The following is a 21566-nucleotide window of genomic DNA, read 5'->3' on the forward strand; positions in this document are numbered from 1 at the left end:
GCTTATGTGGACATAATGGGCAACTAGGCCAAGCTCCCAAATGAAAAATCCATAAAGGAGTATTAAATCCAAAGACCCCTGGTGGTTTAGGTCAGGAATTCCAAATACAGTAGTGTCCCCTAGCCTACAGCCACCTCCCCTCAGGTAATCTATGATATGTGCTTGCCTTAGCTGCCACTCGCAGTCCTTGATGGAGGTATTCATAAGCTCACTGGATGTCTGGCCTGAGCCCTGTACTTTAGACTCCTCCTTTGTGACCATGCTTACTATAGCTGTGTTTTAGAAGAGCATGAGTTGGTCTTCAAATGCCTTGTTTCCTTTGGTACCCTCATGGGGGAGTAGCGAGGCTGAGCTTGCATGGCACTCAAGTATAGCTAATGTGTTTGCGTGACTGTTGGCCAAGGAATGTATGCACTTTTCAGTAAATTGTATGTGCTGAAATATGCTGCGAGGGAGGAGAAGAGAAAGAAAAACAAAACCAGAAACATCCATTCCAGTGGGACATGCTTGAGCATCCAGCAGACACGTCTCTAGCTTGATATGAAAGCATTATGTAATATTTGGAGTCTGATTAAACAAGAGAACTCTGTGAAATTGTAACAATTAACAAACACTGCACGTGATTTTCAGTGTTATATTAGGTGTTAGCTAATATTTAGGTTTGGTTAATAAAATGTGAGAGAGGATTGAAAAACTTGTTACAGTAACTCCATTGTTGGATTATTTGCTGTTGTTTTGTGTTCTGTCGTGGACCACCTAAGCTGAGAGAAATCTCCTGTCTCCTATTTGTTTTCCTTTCCAGTGATATTGAGATTTCCCGAGCACAGAGTCCAAAAGCTGTTGATGTACTTGCCAAGGAGATAGGATTGCTTACAGATGAAATTGAGATCTATGGCCAAACCAAAGCCAAAGTACGTTTGTCCCTGCTGGAAAGGTTAAAGGATCAGCCAGATGGAAAATATGTTCTAGTTGCTGGGTAAGAATGCACTGTAACATCATTAGTGTCTGCTCTTTCCACTCATATTAATATAAACATGCAACTTACATTTTTTTTTTATACACTGCACAAATAGGAATCCTGAATGTTTTCATCTGTATGTTGCTCTGTTCTGAAAGTGAGCAGATTTTGAGCTTTTTTGAAGTAACACAGCTTTTCTTCCAAACTGTTATTACTGAAGTAAAGTATATTTTATAAAAGGTAGTTTGTTTTATGATTCTGTGAAATGTTATCTTTTGGTGCATGGAGTTTTTCTTACCGTTTTATCAGAATTTTAATTGTTTAACTTGGATATTTAAGGCTGCTTGTATTGTGTCTGTTTATAAACAAATGTTAACAGAAGCTACATGCTAATCTGTTGATATTAACAATAAATACTTTTATATTGAAGAACAGATTACAAAGTTTAAAAAGCCACGTTTTTTCTCTGAAATGTAGACATGTCTCCAGGCAGGCTTATCCTGCTTGCTGTTCCCACGATTATAGCAAATGCTAAGCTCAGCAGGAATTATGCATTTCTCTTCTGAAAAGCTTCGGGTTTTTCTTGCATTCAGTGACACAATTTTTTCATTCACCTAGTTTACTAAGTGGAAACTTCTACCTGTGAACAAATGTAGGTTTTCATTAATATTTAAATTGCAATGTGTTGTTTATATTCTGCGTTAATCTATATGGTTACTTCGTTTTAAGTAAAACCACTCAGGTTTAAAATACAGTTTTAGGCTGATCCAGAAGGAGAAGACTGTTCTTAACTGCCTTGATCTACTGATTTCTCACCTTGGCTAGTGTTTCAGAAACTGTTTACTGTCTTCTTGTGGGGACACAGTGGATTTCTGGCACTGTCTGAGATGGAGCCATTGTAGACTGAGAGATCTGATGTTACAAATCTGAGGCAAGCTATGAAGCTTTCTTCAAAGCTGTGTGATAGAAGTGCAGCATATAAAGATGTTCCTGGGGATGCTGGAGCAGTTAAGAGAAGGAAGTAAATGCTGGTTGAGCTTGGTTTCTTTTGGTAGAGTTTTATTTTGGTTTGGGGTTTTTTTGCTGCATTGGAGAAACAAAAACATGTTCAGCATTTGGCTGAGTTTGAAGAAAGTTGCTGCCATGTATTTTCATGCTCATGTCGTCAACGGCATCAACTGGGCACCATGCTGCAGGATGAACCAGGCTTCTCTATCAGCAAACCTCTCATAGAAGCAGAGGTTATTTGAAAATGTCTGGAGATGCAAGATAGCACGTTGCAATGCCCCATTCAGGTGTATTTTAGTTGTGTCAGATTGCGCGCACAAGTGCTTGCGTTTCTTCACACTGCTTTGTCTCCCTGTCTTCTACAAAGAAGGTGTCTCAATCAATTTTTGTCACAGAGGAAAGCCTATATACATGTGGAAGAAATGCAGAAGTTTTGACTAGCAAGATGAGCAGATGGCAACAAATAGAAAATTGTATCTTCTTAAGTTGATATAACATGTACAAATACTGAATGGTGTTTCACAATCAAGGGGCTGAGTTTGGTGCCTACACAACCTGATGATGCAATATGTTGCTATTTTTAATGTCTCTGAAGTCATTGAATCTGGTGGGGTTAGTACAAAGCCACATCTGCTGCAGGAGGAGTGCTGGGCAAGGTAGCTATGACAGTGGGAACATTCTTCTGAGAGAGTTCAAAGCTTGACTTCGAAATATTTTTACATATAAAATATACATATAGTGTGTGTTTGTATGCTCTCAGCTGTTCTCATTTCCTGAAATAACTGTAGCATACATCAATGATGTTAAGAAAAGCATTTGATGGGGAAATATTCAGTACAATGAAAATCGAGTATCACTGAAGTGTGGAAATCAGGGAGTGAAATAGTATCCTCAGTTGCCTTTGTTCTCTGCCTGCCAAAGCAAGGTCAACCAAAACCTGCCATTTGGATTATTGTGTTTGTTCACAGTAACCAAAGATATTTAGAAATTCTTTTAGAATGATGCAGTATAGGTCTTCAGAATAAATTTTCAGTGCTTCAGAGGAAACATTTAAGGTATATGCTTATACTTCAGGTTATTTGGTCTTGCAGAAATATTTATAATGTATGATGGGAACTTTTCCTATGTGAAGGGAGTGTAAAGTGTGTGTGTGTGTGTGTTTGTGTGTGTGTGTGTTCAACAAACTACAAAATCTCCAACCTCCATCCATGATGCAGCCAGCAACATTTGAGCCTGTAATTGCACGTTTGGGTTTAAATGTTTCACAGTGTCTAGGAATTATAAATATTGGTTGCAAATGCTCTTGTAGTTTATTCCTGATATGCTAGAGACCAAACTTGGTGTTCTGAACAGTAAAATGCGACTAAAATGTACCTCTTTATCTGTAAAGATAGCTGTATTTATGGCTTTTTTAAAAGTTGCTGCTAACTTCAAAGTCTTTTTTGTTCTTTCTAAATGCAAACAAATATAAGTGCCTCATGCAATACAAACTTGTATGCTGAAAAATTGCAGTTTGATTAACAGATCGTGTCACACAAAAATAGGATGAAGACTTTATTTCTTCATAACTTTCATTTTGTTCTGTATGGAGAGCATTCCTTTCACTTCTTTTCGTTCTTGCTTTTTTATTGTCTCTCTGTTTGGCTCGTTATAGGGCTTGTGTTAAGACACCATGGGGACAGAGTCATGAGTTACCATGTAGTAATTGGTTCTTGGGCATTAACTGCCTATATACAGGCTTTTAGTGTGCTAAATAGTATGCCGCTGGATATGTTAACTCAAACTGCCTCCACTCATTGCAAGCTGAGAGCATGCAAATGAATGAAGCTTGTGCATGACCTACTAGCTAAGTTTAGTGCCTTGGGTAACTTAATCATGCATTCAAGAATGTAGATAGCATATTTGCAAACACAATATGAAATTACATCTAAAATTTGTTAGAGTGTATGTGTGTGTATATTGCAACATTTTGTTTCTAAATGCTCTAGTGGTGTGGCTTTTACCAGATAATTCTGGAAACACATTCACTTCAAAAATGCAAGATGAAGAATAATAGAATGTGGGAAAATTATGAAATATGATGCTACTTTTAGCAAGAAATATGCTAGGTTTTGAATGCTAGAAAATTTAAAATCAGTACTTTTCCGCTAGCAGTAATAGATTGGTCTGTGATGAACTACTTTTTCAGTAAGGTAGGAAAATAAATACTGACTTAATGCCTTGTACAAGCTGTATGATAGTAAATACTTTGGGAATACAGTTTTCAGATTTGGAATTGCATTTAACTTCTGAGAGGTATGTATTGGATTGTATTTCTGTTCATTGTGTTTCTTGGGCCAGAAGGCACTTAAAAGCTAAGAAAAAGGGAAAACATATAATAAAGGAAAAATACAGGGAAGAATAAGAGGGGAAAATAGCCCTTTGTTGATGCACTGAATTGTCTGACAGTCCAAGGCAAAGTCATGGTTGAGACAGTTTGTCAGGTATTCGTCATGTCATTGCGCAGCTCCTGATTGGGATTACCTTGGATGAGTCTTTAGCGGTTTTTAAGAGTTTGTAGTTGAGGACTCCTCAGTCTGTTCCTGTCTTTGTTTAGTCATTTTAGCTTCACAGTGATATCTATGCTTTTATATTTGGAAGTTCCAGTCCCAGATGAGGATGCCACTGCAATGGTGTCATAATGTCACCTCATTGAGGTGACAGTAGTTGCAACACTTCTGTGCTCAGAAATATATTTCTGACAGTTGTAATCTTGGATGGGATATGTATGTAGGAGGGAACTCAATTGCCCGTGGCCTCCACAGGGTGGTTTCCATGTGGATCACAGGAATTATGGGCTTATTAAAATCTTTGAAGCTGCTGATACCTATAAGTCTGAGGAAGGCAATTTAAAGAGAATTGTCACATATCCAGTAAAGTTCTTGCTGGAGTCACAACAGCTGGCATAGCCGTTGTGAGGAAGTTACAGAATCTCCCTGTTTGTTTATTTTCTCTTTGGGAGACCTCATGTAGCTTTCCCACAGAAACAGCTCTGCTGTAAGCTAATGTGATGTATAACAAACAAACAAAAAGTCTGCATATTCTTATCTTTATTTTGATATACATAAAGAGAGAAGGCTTTCAGTGTTATGGAAAACTTATTTTGCCAAGGAGCTGATGACTGCTTGGTAGGTGGCAGAGTAAGTTTTAGGGAGGAAAATGATGGTGGGGTTTCTGTGTTTTGATTGAAAACATATTAAAGAAATTTGAAGAATAATGCAAATGGCTGTAAAAGTCTCTTGAAATTCATTTAAATTTACTGCATTTTAAAGAAGATTTCTCCTGGAAAGAAAGGTTAAAAAACCACGTTGCACAACTGAGCTAAAGTTAGCCATTGGCAGTTGTAATTTTATACCCTTGTGAGTGAGTGACCTAAGCTACAAGAGTGTAGGTTCTGTAGTGTAGCCAGCAAAAATATTTCAATGTCCACAAAACAGCTCAAGTTGATTATTGTATTTATAAAAACTGATCAAAGTAGGCCAGGTACAAAAGGGAAGATGTTTTAAATAAGCATTCCAAGGGAAATTGTTGGAATAAAATTTTCTTTTAATTTCAGGCTTTTGTTTTGTTTTTCTTTTAACTAATATTTAAAGCTGAGGTTTAGAGCTGGTGCAGAGTATATCAGTGCACTGGAAATTCAGCAGAGGCAAGATCTCTTCCTGTCAGCTTAATCAGTGAACAATGGTGTGTTTCTCTTTTTGTTTTTTGGAAAAAGATCTGTCTCACAGAAAATTCACAGGACTTTCTGGCTCATTTTACCTAGTCATTTTAAAATAGGCCAGTCGAGTTACAAGAGCATTTTAGTAATGTTGCACTTGATTGTGTGTTATCTTCTGTGACAAATAGATACTATCCTTCATGCTACTACCAACATGCCTTCTTGGTTATGTATGTCTATTCCAATTTCCTTTCCTTTACTGGATAGGAGGCTGCATCTTTGATTTGGCTTGTTTCATAAGAGTTGTAAAGAGTCCCTGCCTTGCTGTGCATGCCAGGTCAGCCACCTGCCATGTTTTGAGCTGCAACTGAGTAAATAATTTAGTGATGGTGTCTCTGAATTCTCTTGAATGTGAGCTTCGTGTGTCTGATGCTCAGAAATAGAGGTAGCCACCAATAGGAAGCATTGCAAATACAAGTTGTTCTGTTAGTAATATAGACGTTGTGTGCACCGAGTTTTTGGGGTTTGTGTAAAGTTCTTTCCTGGTAACTTCCAGTAAACAATTATAGGTGACACTTTCATAGTAGAATAGTTTGCTTTTTGGTGTTTTGTTTTTGTTGCTTTTCCTTTTTGTTTTGTTGTTATTGTTTTCAAATAATTAATAGCTAAATAGTTTTTACTTTCTTAAGTCTTTGAGTGCAGTAATGCCTCAGGACTACTCATAAATCTGGCTTTAATCCGGAATAAGAGGATCAAGTAAATGAGATTAGGACAATAGACAAAAACTAATTAGATAGTAGGAGAACAAGGGGTAAGGAGAAACTATGCTAAGAATGATTTGAATGGGTGTTGGGAAACCAGTGTTAGAACAGTAGTCAGAAAGGTGAAACTGGTAGCAAAAGTGAGTTAACCTGGCTGTGAAAGAAGCATGTTTGTACAAAAGTAAGAATCCTAGGACAAAAAGGAGATGGCAAAAATAGTGATGGGAAAACTGGAAGCTATTGTTGTGGCAACAGGAAAACCCTGAGGGCTCCCTGTCCTGACAATGTAGAGATTGAAAGTATCCATTCTTCTAGGAACTGCAAACTTGAAAGTAAAAGAAATGAAGTAGGCTTCTGTGCTACTGCAGTAGATCAGAAGGAGATAAGAAGTCCAAGTACAGATAAAAGATGACAGGGACCAAAACCACTTTTGAGAGCAGTTAAAGATATGCTCCAATTCTCCCACCTTTTATTGGCTCTACACGGGTATGTTGCTAAAATTCTGTGAATTCCTTTTAAAGTCAAAGGAGTGCCATTCTAGCATGATGAAATAGTCTGGATAGTAAGTTATTGGCAATGTTTTAGAGTTTGATGGTTGGTGAACACAATGTCATAAATGTGGAAAAAAATTACTAAAACCAAATGCCCACATTAAGTACCCCATGTAATACATGGTCATATAAGAGCAGTTCAAGGTGAAGAGTCTTAGCTCAGGGATTCTCTTATAGATGCACTAAATTCCATTGATTTCACTGGAACTTTAGTTAAAACACTACTTTTCTAAATAGGAAATTTTTTTCCTAGAACAGTATGAAGTTGTTAATTTGACTTGCCTCCTGTTGCCCAAATTTTTCCAGACATACCTGACAAAGGTTTCTTTTTTTTAAAAAAAAAATAAAAGCCCTGGATCTGATGCTACTGTAAAAGATAGATTTGTGAAAAGTTAGTGTTTCTCATCTGTTTACATTTGTGGGACAAAGAATGGCTTTTGCCAATCTGTGAACTTACTGAACTAAGCTGAATCTTATGATTATACTAATGCTTTTATGCCATTTAAATTGTGATCTGAGGCTAGCAATATCTTGGAAAAATTACTGGTTGGGAAAGGAAGTGTTTCTAATTAGATCTAGATGTTTTAGCTCAAATTTTCAAGAGGTCATAGGATAAGGGTTCCCCTTTCACTACGATGTATGTGCATGCTTGTATTTCCTTGGGAATGAACATTAGTTCTTAACATCAGCTTCACCAAAGTATTTCTCTGCAGGTAGAGAATGCAGCAAAGATACGAATGGTTACACTTTGCTATACAGTAGGATTTGTGAGAATGATGTGAGTGGAAAAAGGACTGGGGTGGGGCTTTTGTCTTTTGCCAGTCAGAAAAAGAAATGCTGTGCCTAAAATGAATCATTTGAATGCATTTTGGAGACATGTTCGTACTTCAAGGAGGAAAAACAGAAAGAGGAGTAAAACTCTAGCACCCCTACACAATTTTAACGTGGATCATAAAGAAATGTGATGATGTTGGAAGTAGGAAGAACATCACTTAAACTGAGGTGTTTCTCAGTCACTGAAGGCTGATAAGTTTTCTACTTGCAAAATCAGCTGTCATTGTCCCTTCATTAAAGGGACAAGAATCGAGTGTTCTCTAGAGGCAAGAATACAGTGGAGGTTAGAGTCTTTGATTTGAGATTGGATATCTTTCTGAAATTCTGTTCAGTCTGGTCTAGATGTGGGAGCTGTAGCATGATGCTTTTGAGCTTTTGTGTGGACTATGATTGTCATTGTCCCTTATCACCCTGAAATTTGCAAAAATATCATGAAACTCAAGTGTAAAATAAATCATGTTAAGTTGAATATAGTGAATTTTGTGTCCTGTTTTATTTGAAAGGCAATTGATCTGTCATTATTGAGGGTTATGATGACATGGAAGCTGGAGAGGGATAGTTGAGCTCTACAAACAAAAGTGTTGGTTATTTAATTTAAAATATTCTATTATTTCATTCAAAGTTTGAGCAGTGGGAATAAAAGATCTCATGCATTACTACAGAAGAGTATTAATACATGCTTAGAGTGTTGTGATGGATGGTTTGTTAATGAAACTGGTGAGATTTTTGTGCTGTAATAAAAATGTCTAAATTCAATATATTCTTTTTAGAACTTTTGCCAAAATAATCTTCTCTTTTTCTGCTATCATAGTAAATTGCTTAAATAGAAGACACATGTATATTAGCATTTCGGCTTGAGCTGGGGGCTAACATTGTGGGGCAGTATTTTTGTGAAGATAAAGTAATCTTATTGAAATTTGCTGTACAAATATTGTTCATTGAAATCAAAAGCTTTAGGTTCAGATATCATTAGCCAGGCTGACATCAGCAAAGAATTTGATTAATCTTTTTTCTTGTTTTTCCAGAATAACACCTACACCCCTAGGAGAGGGGAAAAGCACAGTCACAATTGGTCTCGTTCAGGCACTTACTGCACACCTTAAAATTAATTCCTTTGCTTGTCTGAGACAACCTTCTCAAGGACCTACATTTGGAGTTAAAGGTACCTAACATTTGCAGAACCTATGACCTCTTTCAGATGAAAAGGAAATACTGGGTTTTTTTGTTTTTTTCTTTTATTTCTACTTTTTTAATTTCCTAATTACTTCACTCAGTGGATTGCCCAAGTGGTAGTATATTTGATTTTTTAATATGTATGTAACTAATAGCTAAAGGTGTCTTGTGTGCAACTTCCTGTGCAAGGTTCATATCTATGTTCATGCACTCAGCATGTATTGATAATGCAGATAAAGCCCAAACGTAATGAAAGGAAGAGGAATGTATTAGCCAGGAGGAATTTTGTGTGAGTACACACCCTTCCAGCCATCCCTCTACTTGGAGACTCTCTAAATATGTTCATAAATGTTATTGTTTAATTATTCCTTGAGGAAGAGTCCATACTGGATATTTCCAGTCAATACAACGAAGTCAGCAGTTGTGCGTATGGTTCAGCTGCATCAGCATCATATGTTTGGCTAGGTCTGAACTTCTTCTTTCTGTTCTCCTGAGCTGTCACCTCTATTCGTGGGCTGCTTCCTTTTTGCCTAGAAACCCTGAGGCCTGAGGGCCAGGTAAGACCAAGCCAGATTTCAAGCCTGTCTGCAATGCTGATAGGAAATAATGCAATCCTTTTTTTTGCCATTTCTCAGCTGAAATTGGTGCCTAACAGGGCAAGCACTCCCCATCTGCTCTACTTTGTTTTGCTGAAGTTTAAGTTAACAAGTTTGATTTCAGCTGGAAGGCTCCTGGTGCTTAGTGCTTCTCAGCTAAGACTGGTGCATGTGAGTGCTTTAATCCCTCCACTCAACTTGTGCATAGGCTATAGCAAATTTCTTTGCCTGTACCCTGAGAGGCAGGGGGGAAGGAGCACTTAGGCGAGGGTGTGAAGATTTCATTCAGAAGCAGTTCTTGCTTGTGACTGCTATGTCTTTCCACTCAACAACTGCATGTGCATGACTGTATCCTAAATCTGGGCAAGAGCAGAGGGTAGCCCTTATGTAACCAAAGCCTGCACCAGCCATCATGTGTAGGCTTTCATTTCAGATCTAGAATTCCCTTTTTACTGTCTGCTGAAAAAAGCCAGCAAGGTTAAGGAAATCCCATTTATTTGAGAACATCACTGATCTTTTTTGATAGAAATAAAAATACTGAAAATATGTCATCAACACTGTATGTTTCACTTTGTTTGTTTAAAGATGGGGGTTTTTTTTTCAAAACCAGTGGGAGTCTGATGAGACCATATGCTTTCCTGTGCAGGTGGAGCAGCCGGTGGTGGATACGCTCAAGTGATCCCCATGGAGGAGGTGAGAGAGCCTCAACTTGCATTTTGTGATACAGTTTAAGGAGCATGATGGTATTCAGTTGAAGGTCAGACTTGATGATTTTGGAGGTCTTTTCCAACCTTAATGATTCTGTGATATTCACAGTGCTTGTTTGGAAATGTGTAACAGTTTCACTTTAAGAGAAGTCAAGGGCTTATGTTGGTTGCTGTCACTACTCCTCCACAGAAGGCTCGGAAGTGTCATTAAAACTGACTTTCTGACTTCCTCTGTCAGATTCATAGAAATACAGTACCTATGTAACACAAGTCTTAATTTAATCTAAGATGCTGATTTTGGAGTTTTCCATAAAACTTTGTTGGTCAAACAATGTCGTGCCTGTGAGGTTATTAGCTGTTCTGCAGCTAGCAGAAAGCTGACATACCAAAAGCCCCAAAGCCAGTAAACGTGGTGTGCTCTGGGGGAGATTCAGCAATAATCCACACCTCTGGTCCAGGTCAATTAGTAATTATCAGCAGTAAACTGATTTAGTGTTAATTATGTGACACTGTAGCCCTTGGCTTCTTATTCTGGAATCATTTAGCAAAGAATGTTTTGTTTGACTAAGCTTAGGGTAGTTTACCACATACTCAGGTGGGAACAAGTCCTTCATATGGCTCGGTGTGTTTTCAGCCTGGAAATATTTAATCTACACAAAGAGGTGACTAATCAGGGCTGCAGCCTCAAGCAGATTGCTGCTGCTAATTTGTCTGAGATTCATAAATTAAATTAAATGTTTTCTTATTAAAAGATCTTGTTGCTTTCACCTTCTAGTTCAATCTTCATTTGACTGGAGACATTCATGCTATAACTGCTGCAAATAATTTGCTGGCTGCTGCTATTGATGCTAGGATCTTGCATGAAAACACTCAGTCTGATAAGGTGAGAATTATTTTCTCATATCCACATGACATTTTTTCTTCTTGGTTTTTCAATAAACTGCATTTCAAAGCAAAATAACTTGTTTATATTTTTATATTTTCACCATGCGAACAGGAACTATTGCTGAAGCCATTCTGTTTTCTGCTGTGAAATTTTCCTTACAGAATACATTTTTCTGGCAAATGGCTATCATAAGGTAGTCTTTAAGATAAGGATCTTATGCCCAGAATATTGACAACTATTTCAGACTGTACTAAATATTGTTATTAAGGATGTTTTCCCTATATATAATATTATAATTTTCAATAATTTGTAGACTCCACTTAAAATTACAAATTACTCTTCTGATGTGTAGTTGGGTATGATGTACCTTAAGAAGAAGGAGTTGTGGGGAAAAATAAACTTTTCCTCTGCTAAATCTATTGTGACCTTAAGACAAATGCTAACTTGAGTCTTCAAAGGGAAGGGAAAAAGAAAGGAAGGAGCCTTTTTTTTTGTTAAAACATAGAAACCTAGTAATTTTTGGTAATTGGATTTTAGACATAGAGATTGCTCAGAAACCTTCCACCTTATCAGAATTGTTTTTTAAATGGCTAACCAGAAGTCCACAACTTATGTGGTTGGAAAATTCTTACTGAAATTAGGTGGAATAAATTTGAAAAGAATTAGCTTTTTATAACTTTTTCTTTCATTAACTTTTTGTGTTTTTTTTCTAGTCTTTGTATAATAGGCTGGTTCCAGTAGTTAATGGCGTGAGAGGATTTTCTGCTATTCAGCTTGCCCGTCTGAGAGTAAGTTGTTAATATAGTCTTTCCTCAATTATAATTATGTGTGTATATATATAAAATTATATACAGTCTCTCTTCATAAAATGGATTCTCTTACACAACTTGTTTAAAATTATTTGATATATGGGGCTGAGTTTATATCAACCCTTATGACTTTTTTCTGAAAGCAACATCCTTGGAGTAATAGGATCTGGGTCTGATATTATTTTCATAACTAACATTTTTGCTATTCTTTTCTCCTGAAGTAAACCAGTAATGTTTTTAAATGCTGTGTCTTTTCTGATGAAATATTAATGTTAGAGGTTTTAAAATACTTTTCCTATTATGGTAGAGTCACGTTTGAAAGCTCACATTCTTTGGTTTTGCAATATTTTCTGGTTTTAAAATTCATTATAGCATATACTTGTGGGGTTTTATTGATGTCAGTTTGACAGTGTACTTCGTTCAAGGGGTAGAAGTACCTTTGTACATATAGTGTATTTTTGCATCCCATCTTGCTTCCTAAATGCCTCCAGAAGAGCTTCCTGTGCAATTCATGTATGAATAACTTATCTGGATTTGAGAATGCCATCTGATAAATACCTAGAGCAAAACAGTCCACAAGCGTAGGAGAAAGAGAATTTGAACCCCTTGAATGTGACTCTTAAGGACAGCTTCAGTCTTCTGTGTCCAATTTCATGTTTGTTGTTGGCTTATGAGTCCTGACTGGTGGTGTTTCAGAGTCGTTGGATGGCAATGGACAGCTGCCATGTGCACACGTGGTATTGGGGTGTGGAAAGGGGGATAGAGGTAGTACCAGCTTCTGTTTTGGGAAGGGAGGAAAAGAAAGTTCTCATAACATTGTAAGCTTTTGTGCTGCTCAATTGAATGTCAGTAAACTAAAATGTGGATGATGCCTGCTTGACTCTAAAACAGAGTCCCTCTCACAGATTGTTCTGTCAGAATTTTGGAGTGTTTTCATTTTGTCCTCATTTACACTGTTACAGGTAACAGGTTAGGGAAGGAGGGGAAGTGTTTCTGTTATTCATGACATACCAGTTATCTCTGCATTTGAAATGGATTTCTCTCTTCACATAAGCTGCAACTAAGTAAAAAATAGTTTGGCTCTATAATATTCAAATACATGCATCATAATTTCCAATATAACTGACTTATTTTGCTGTGAATGATTCTTGGTATAATGATTCCTTATATCTAAAAAAAAGTCCATTGTAAAAAAAAAAATCTTTATGGGATGGGATTACGTTTTTTTTGAAAGAGGATTATTAAGATTGAAACTCCTCACTTACATGTGTGGGGTTGATAAGCCAGAGCAGCTATACCATTTGAAGCAAATAAGGCATTTCAGTGTACTTCTTTAATTTCTTTTGTGTGTAGAAGCTGGGAATAAACAAGACTGATCCTGAGACTTTAACAGAAGAGGAGATCAGCAAATTTGCACGCCTTGATATTGACCCATCTACCATAACATGGCAAAGAGGTATGTAGTCAGAAAGCCTCACTTCAGCTTGGATTTTAATAACTTATTTCCTATTTTGCTTAATGTTACCTGAATCAGAGTTGTTTCTGCTCTCTGACTGTAACAATAACCAATTTGCAAGTGTGAAATGTAGGTGCATAACAAATGTGGGTGTTGCATATTGCTCTAAACTTGGCCAAATATCTGCAGTAACTCAAGAGACTTTGCTAAAATTCTGAAATACAGGTTTCTTTAAAAGTTTGAATGCATCCCTGGTCTCTCTCACATTAGGTAATACATCTTCAAACATATGGAAGTGTCTTTTCTGTGCATTTTACAAATCTTAGCCATTCTTTTCATAACTGTATCTATTATGGTTTTAGATTATTTGTACTTACTCTTCTTGATTTTGGTCCCTCATGCTCTCCAGCTCAACAGCCTGGGTAGCTTGAGAGACTAAATAGGCTTAAGGGATTATGTGTTTTTCTTATTTTTGAAGTGTCTTGAGTTGTTTGCTTCATTAGGAAGAAGAGCTAAAAGATGTGGTAAAATTGCCAAACAAACTGATATCCACCCTTAGGTAACTCCCTCTGCTTTTTCCAGTTCTAGTGCTGGGTCAAATTTCAGTGTTTACCTCAACTTCTGTATCTCTCTTTTTCTTTTTTAAGGAAGTAAACGAGGCATAAAGTTCTGAGCTAAATACCACTGAATTTTATTTTCCTCCTTGGTTCTTAAACACTGAAGTTATTAGTTCAAAAATGATTGTTAAATGGAATGTATTGTGATGCTTAGAGAAAAGGGTGAATCTGTTGAGAAGGGAGGAGTCTAGGTCATGCTTTACTGTGCCCTTTGTGTGCATGTCATCTCAGACTTGAGATATTTTTCTCAAAATAATTCTGAGGATGTGGCATAAGATGTTTTTTATTAGTCACACAGTGTGTCTGGAAGAGACCTGTATTAGGGTGAAGGAGTAATATAAATATTTAGTGTAATATGACTCCTCATTTTTATCAGCATGGGTTTGGGAGGAGGCAAAATTGCTCAACAGCTGTTAACCTCAAGTGAGTTATTTAATTCATCTCAAACAATGTTAGTGGAATTTCTATTCCACAAAGCTCTATATGATGTATATACCTTAAACATTTCAGAAAAAAAATACTGGCTTTAGGAATGTTTTAGATAACTTGGAAAATGTTTTATTTAGGACTGTTTCCACAGTCCGTATGTCTGTGAAGCTTGTTACGTATCAGGGAATTTGTGGGGAAGAAGAGTAAGCTATCAGATTTTCTGAAAATTAATTTTAATCAGGACCTGTTTCCATAGAAGTGTCACATGCTTAAAGTTCATTGTCATCTTATACTAACTTGAACACGTACAACATGCTGAAAAGCAGGAAAGCTTCCCCTTACTTACCCTTCCCCTGGTATTTGGATTCTGTTTATATTTCTAGAGAATAAAGAATTGGATACATTAAACCTAGCACTTGTTTGAAAATAAACTTTTGTGAAACGTTTGCTTTGGGTAAAGAAAGAGGGATAATTTAAAGAAGGAAAAATTGCTTTTGTGGCAAAACAAGTTATTTCTTATTTTATTACTACTTAGTGCAGTTATTGGAATCTTCTTGGAGAATTACCACAGTGAGAAAGTAAGTATATCCCAGTGACCAGAAGGAGTTGCAGGGGCAGTTACAATTTTATGGTAAGGGTGTTCAGGTTACATGATTTCACTAGAAAGGACCAGATAAAAAGCAGCCCACTGGCTGTCCACGCTGGTGGGAAGGCTAGTTCCTGCCCTCAGCAGTGCCTGGGTAGGCAGGAAAGACATTTAAGTCTGCTTAAGGCTGCTTGTGAGACTGAGCTTCCTAGAAGGAGAAGGGAAAAGTTTGTGCTTGAGAGATTAGCTTGCCATATGGCTTCATGGTGGCATATGGTACCACAGCTTGGTACAAAGCTACGGCTTCCATGTCCCAGGCTCTGTCCTGTAATTTCTGCCAGTATTGTAGTATTTTAGAGTATGACTGTATATAAATAGAAACCAAACTGAGTTAGCTGAATCTGTGTTGCACCATCCCTTAAATGGAATTCCTGAAGAAATTAGGGGCCTAAATACCATGTAGTGGAAAGAAGGCATGTATGGTATTTACAACTGCCCCAAGAGAAATGTCCAAGAAGGGGGGAAGTGCCTTAAACCTTGTTTTTCTTCCAGCTCACTCACAACCCTGAATTGGGGTTGAGTAAGATTGAGATTCAAAGTCCCTCTTGTTCTTGGGTAATTATCCTTTTCTGTACAGACATATTTGTTAATTTCTAAAAGCAGTGGAAGGAGCTGCTTTGCACAGACCTTGAGTACAGAGAACTTCTCTCGAGGTTCCTTGATTCTCTGCTTATAAATGAACACAACTCAAGTCAGTCTTTTAGTAGATGTAGATTTGAATGCCAAGCTACAGGCTGAACTGTTGAAAGTGTCTTCCCCCCTTTATTTTAGGGTTGGCGCAAATTGAAACATTTCTAGGACTACAGAGCCTGTAAAAAAGAAAGACTATTTTTACATTCTGTAGGGATTGACATGCCTCCTTGTCCTGTCACTACATGCCGTTGTAAGAAGTCCCTCTCCAGTTTTCTTGTAGACCCCTTTAAGTAATGGAAATTGCTACAAGGTCTCCCTGGAGCCCTCTCCAGGCTGAACAGGGTTGACTCTCTCAGCATGTCTGCATAACACAAGTGCTCCATCCCTCTGATCATCTTCATGGCCCTCCTCTGGACTCGCTCCAACAGGTCCACCTCCTTCTAATGTAGGGGGCCCCAGAGCTGGACTCAGTGCTACAGGTAGGGTCTCACAAGGGCACAGTAAAGGGGGAGAATCACATCCGTCAACCTGCTGGCTATGCTGCTTTTGATGCAGCCCAGGACACTGGGCTTTCTGGGCTGCAAGTGCACATTGCTGGCTCTTATCAACCAAGTTCTTCTCCCCAGGGCTGCTCTTGATCCATTCTCCACCCAGCCTGTACTTGTGCTTGGTATTGCCCCAAACCACATGCAGGACTTTGCACTTGGTCTTGTTGAATTTCACGAGGCTTGCAAAGGCCAGCCTCTCAAACCTGTCCAAGTCCCTCTGGATGGCATTCCTTCTCTCCATCCAGCACATCAACCACACTGCACATCTTGGTGTCATTGGCGAACTTGCTGAGCATGTACTCCATCTCACTCTCCGTGTCGCTGCGAAGATGTTAAATAGTGCCAGTGCCAATACCGAACCCCAAGAAACACTGCTCATCACTGGTCTCCACTTGGACACTGAGCCATTGAATGCAACTTTGAATGTGACCATCCAGCCAGTTCCCTATTCACTGAGTGGTCCATCTGTCAAATCCACTTCAGAGACAATGATATTATGCAGGACATCCTCCTAATGTTTCTTCCTAGGAGGCATCCTGATCAGTTCTCAGCAGATGAGAGCTCTTCGATTATTCTCAGTCCTTCCTTTTGGCTACTAAAAAGGCAGGTTTGAAGTTGAGTGTTGTAAGTGCAGAATTGGAGAAATTGGCTTGCGATGATTATTAGTGAAGTTTGCAATTCTGCAAGATGATTTGGACATGCCCTTGCAACACCAAAAGTGTTTCCAGGTTAGAAATACAATTGTCTGAAATTGAAGTTGTATTAAATAGCAGATGGTTTATCTTGACAGTTGGAAAAAAAAAATCTTCCTTTGAATGCAGTGCAGCTCAATGTGGAGTTAGTTACTGTGATGTGTGTGAAAGAGACTTGTCTAGAAGAAACAATCTGACAACATAATCATCCTTTAAAAGAGAAACAGACCAAGTCTCACCTACAACATGCAGTCTTAAAATCAATTCTTAACAAGTCAGTGATGAGGGACGTGATTTGAAGTAGGTCTGGTGCATTGTATCGACTAAGAGAGATTTATCTTATGTAGGTAAAATATTAAGTTGTATGTTAGAATATTAAGAACCTGTTACCTCCAAATACTGTTCAAATAAATTGTACTTGAGTTGTTTCAACCTGTCATCTAATAGGATCAACTAGAAGGGAGAAAACCAAGTCAGTGCCCACATGCAGGAGTGGGGCTGTCTGGTTACACAGTTTGAGTAGTTGAATCTTACATGTATAGCAAGAGGTATGTCTTGAAAAACCCAGGTCCCCAAGTCCTTGTTAACATGTTTTGCTTTTGCTATTCCCTTATTTCAGTGGTGGATACAAATGACAGATTCCTTCGCAAAATAGCAATTGGACAAGCAAGTACAGAGAAAGGATTTGTCCGTCAGGTATGTAAAGGCAGTTACTAGATCACATTCTGAACAGACTTTGTTTTAGAGGCTGAGAGATGTTTCTGCAATTCTTTCAGCATACTTTGAATTGCAATGTTAACATCTGTTGCTGTTGTGTAGTAATCTTGCAGTGAAACTGATTATGTCAATGAGTAACTGAGTCTGAAGTTTCAGAAACAGAAACCAATGCATACTCCTCAATGTGTTGAAAGCACTTGAAAAAATTGCATATGTTAGGGGCTTAACATTGTCCTATGACTATAAGAGGTGCCTTTATGCCCTCATAAGGTTAATTTGTGTGATTTTTTCTTACTTTTTTTAAGTCTCTCTAACAATATATGTAGGATACTTGTAATTTAAATTACATTTAAATTTAATGTTAAAAATAGTTTTAAAATTAACTTTTTATTCAGAGTTTTCATTTCCCTCTCATGCATCTCAGCTTTAGAATCTAAACTGTAAGAACCTTGAGCATGTGCTTGCTTTTACTATGTGGACTTTAAGGGATAGTTCAGCAAATAAGTATGTGCATACTTTTCATTGGTGTAAAAAGCTAACCTATGTTACTGTCTAAAAACTTCTGGAAATTTATTAAAGAACTTACTGATAAATTGAAAGCCAGATTTTTCTAACACCGTCTGAAGAAGTATTCTCGTGTCATGTTGATAAATCCTTTTCTGAAACAGGGATAGCAGTGTCAGGTGGAACAAACTCATTGTGATGATATGGAGTTGCTCCTAAATCAATAAAGATCTTGTAATCTAACGTTCTGGATCAGGAAACTCATGAGGGTTTGACTGTTTTGATGTGAATAGCTCTTGTGGCAGAGATAAGGCTTTCACGCATTTTGGAAATCCTAGCTTTAATTTTTCTTTATCATTTCAGACCTCTTCTAGGCCTTGTGCCTAAATAAAGAGACCAAAACATAGTGCTGGTTTTTTTGCTCAACTCAGCAGGTAAAGCAGTCAAATCGGAGAGAACAACTTCAAAGAGGAATCGTAAAATCCTAGAGTGGCTTGGGTTGGAAGGGACCTTGAAGATCATTTAGTTCCAACCCCTCTGCTGTAAGCAGGGACAACTTCCACTAGAAATGCCTGCTTGTTTTGGTTTTGAACACATAGAATAGAAATTTTTCTGTCTATAGCTTACAGGAAACTCAGTATTAGCTAATACTCTTCTCTGATAATGGGCTGGGACTACAAAATATTATACTTGGTATGAGTTCCTTCAACACCTGAGGCCTTTTCATATGTTTAGATTTGTTTCACTGACTCAATGTGATTATTAGCTTTAAGCCAGGTTTTGCCAGCCTTATTGTGCAGCATTTTACCACCGTAATTGTACTGCTGAGTTAAACGTGGGCTATTTTATTAATGAGTTCTAGTTGACATGTGGCTGTCAAATGTTGCTTCTGTACTGTTTGGGCTAAAATTAATGCTTTCAATATCGATATGTTGACTAATGCATATCCATTCACATTTTAACATGGACTTAGTGACTCAAGAAATAGTTAATAATGGCCAGTCTTCGCGAACGAAGATTTTGGGAAAGGTCTTTTACCTTTCCAGCCTGTGCAATGGATTTTTTAGGTGAGACACAGCCTGCGCTGAACTGAGCCCACCCTTTAATCCTAAGGTTCATCTGCCGGGGCCAAGCGAGCTTGGACAATGGCAGTGAGGTCCTCAGGACGTAGGTTTGTTTAGAGTGACCTTCTCATAGATGGATGGCCTCACAGGGCTAACAGGCTCCATCTGCCTGGGGGACTGGGATTCGAACCTGGGTCGCAGCAGTGAGAGTCCCGCATGCTAACCACTAGGCCACCAGGGGTCCCTCAAGAAATAGTTAACAGTTAGGAAAACTCATTTCAGAGCCTAGCCAGAGATCCAGAGAAAACAGGACTTCATAGTTAACAGATGCATTTTATAAATATTTGGGGTGATGTTCTAGCACTCCTAAAATCAATTACACCTGTGTAAAATGGCAGCGCACAGCAGGCACAAAAGTCTGAATTTTAATGAACAGGGATACTGTGGTTTCTAAAGAGTATTACATGACTGATGCCCTTGATCCTGCAATTGAATCCATGTGGGTGGATCCTTTCATCAATAGAAAACTGACTTTACAGCTAAGGCTTCTGTCAGCACTTCATAGGTGTATAAAGGTTATTAGAGTTAAAATAGCACCTGCTACCACTGGGTTTTGTGCCTGTTTTTTTCCATTAAATTTTATGTCACTCTTTGAGCATCTATGTGGGATTGTTTTTCCCATCCTTTTGGGTTTATATAGAAATTTTCAAACCATGACACAATGATTATAAAAACTTTTAGGGGGGGGTCCTCTGATAAACATTCTAATAAAGATAGACTATATTCATACAGGTTGGGCACAGATTTCTCAGGCTTATTTCTTGTCTTATATATGCTGCAATGACTTACTGAGGACATTCTCTACTTCAGAAAAGATAGTAGTATCCATGTCATCACAGTGCTAACAATGTTCATTGCATATAGAACTGCTTCCAGAGAATACAGAAAATCTGCTTTGTAATTTCAACATTTCATTTGAATCCCAAACTGAAAATCTCAGTTGCAGAATTACTTTTCTTTTCTGTGGTATGTATGTCTCCCTGCCTGTGCCCAATACAGAAAAGTGATCAAGTGTCTTCAGAAGTTTTGACTAAACATATGGGTACATATAGGTCAGCCTGAATAGGGATGCTCTGGGCTGTCAAGACAAAATCTAAAAGCAGGAACATAGGTTAAAAAAGGGCAGAAGCTCTTAAAGCAAATGGATAGGAGTGGTGGGTATATGTTGAACAATTCTGTATGTAGGTGCTTCTTAGAAACAGGCAAAACCCTTGATTTAAACAGATTCCTCTGGTAATAGTCAGACACATGTATGGGGTGCATCTGGTAGAGGTCTGACAGAAACAGTCCTGGGGCTTTTTTCTTACATAGATAGCAGTAGGATGTCAATGACTAAATTTTTGTGTAGACTTTAATTGTTAGAGATGGAAAGATTGCTAAAGAAATTGCAGTTCTTGATCCCTGCCAACATTGCCTTCCTATCGTGTAATACATTAGTGGCTTTTCCTTTCTTCTCTGTTTATATTCTGACAGCATGTGACCTGAGCTTGACTAATAGTAAATTAGTACAAATACTACTGATGTATACTGTAAGTTCTTAAAGAAAAATAAATACTATTGCTTTCATGTAAGTACTGAAATGCTGCACAGGATGAATTGCACAAGAGCAATAGAACTGATGCCACATATAATTCTTGACATTTTTTAACTTCTGTATTTGTTCACTGAGAAAAAAAATGGGACAGAGACATATTTTACATTTTCATAGGTCAAGCACAAGACCTAGCAGCGTAGACTCTAAATTTTGAGTCTGTGTAGAAAAAAAATGATCAAATATAACAAGAATGTTTTTGAAACCAGAGTAAAAAGCTTTTGGAGATCATTACAGGGGAAAAAATAATTAAAACAAAACAAAAAAACCTCTAAACTGCTTTGTTCATGCCTGTAAAGCTGAAAACACATAAACATATCTGGTGATTTTCTTTTTTTGCCACACAAAAAAAAATCTTGGTCCTTCAGGGAGCTTCTCTAAGGATAATGTGAGGCAAGGGGCTAAGCAGTCTGATAGACTGCTCCTCAAGTAAATGGAATGTAATGGAGAACATTATTGAGGGAATATAAAATGTTTGAAGTTCACAGAGTCATACAATATCCTGAGCTGAAAGGGACCCATTGAAGTCCGGCTCTTGGCCCTGCACAGGACAGCCCCAAGAGTCACACCATGTCCCTGAAAGGATCACCCAAATGCTTCTTGATTTCTGGAAGGCTTGGTGCTGTGAC

General features: G+C 37.8%; 1 protein-coding gene across 1 annotated transcript in view; it reads left to right on the forward strand.

Moving 5' to 3' along the window:
• MTHFD1L (methylenetetrahydrofolate dehydrogenase (NADP+ dependent) 1 like) overlaps positions 1–21566 on the forward strand; it is a 139345-nt gene that overhangs the window by 26453 nt on the left and 91326 nt on the right. The window contains exons 11-17 of the mRNA XM_027683494.1: positions 803–976; positions 8835–8971; positions 10225–10271; positions 11061–11168; positions 11885–11959; positions 13334–13436; positions 17621–17697. Coding sequence (XP_027539295.1) covers positions 803–976; positions 8835–8971; positions 10225–10271; positions 11061–11168; positions 11885–11959; positions 13334–13436; positions 17621–17697 — 721 coding nt within the window. The remainder of the gene's footprint in view (positions 1–802; positions 977–8834; positions 8972–10224; positions 10272–11060; positions 11169–11884; positions 11960–13333; positions 13437–17620; positions 17698–21566) is intronic.

Source organism: Neopelma chrysocephalum, unplaced genomic scaffold, assembly GCF_003984885.1.
Source record: "Neopelma chrysocephalum unplaced genomic scaffold, ASM398488v2 Primary Assembly neopelma1_23, whole genome shotgun sequence".
In the NCBI taxonomy this organism is placed as follows: domain Eukaryota; kingdom Metazoa; phylum Chordata; class Aves; order Passeriformes; family Pipridae; genus Neopelma; species Neopelma chrysocephalum.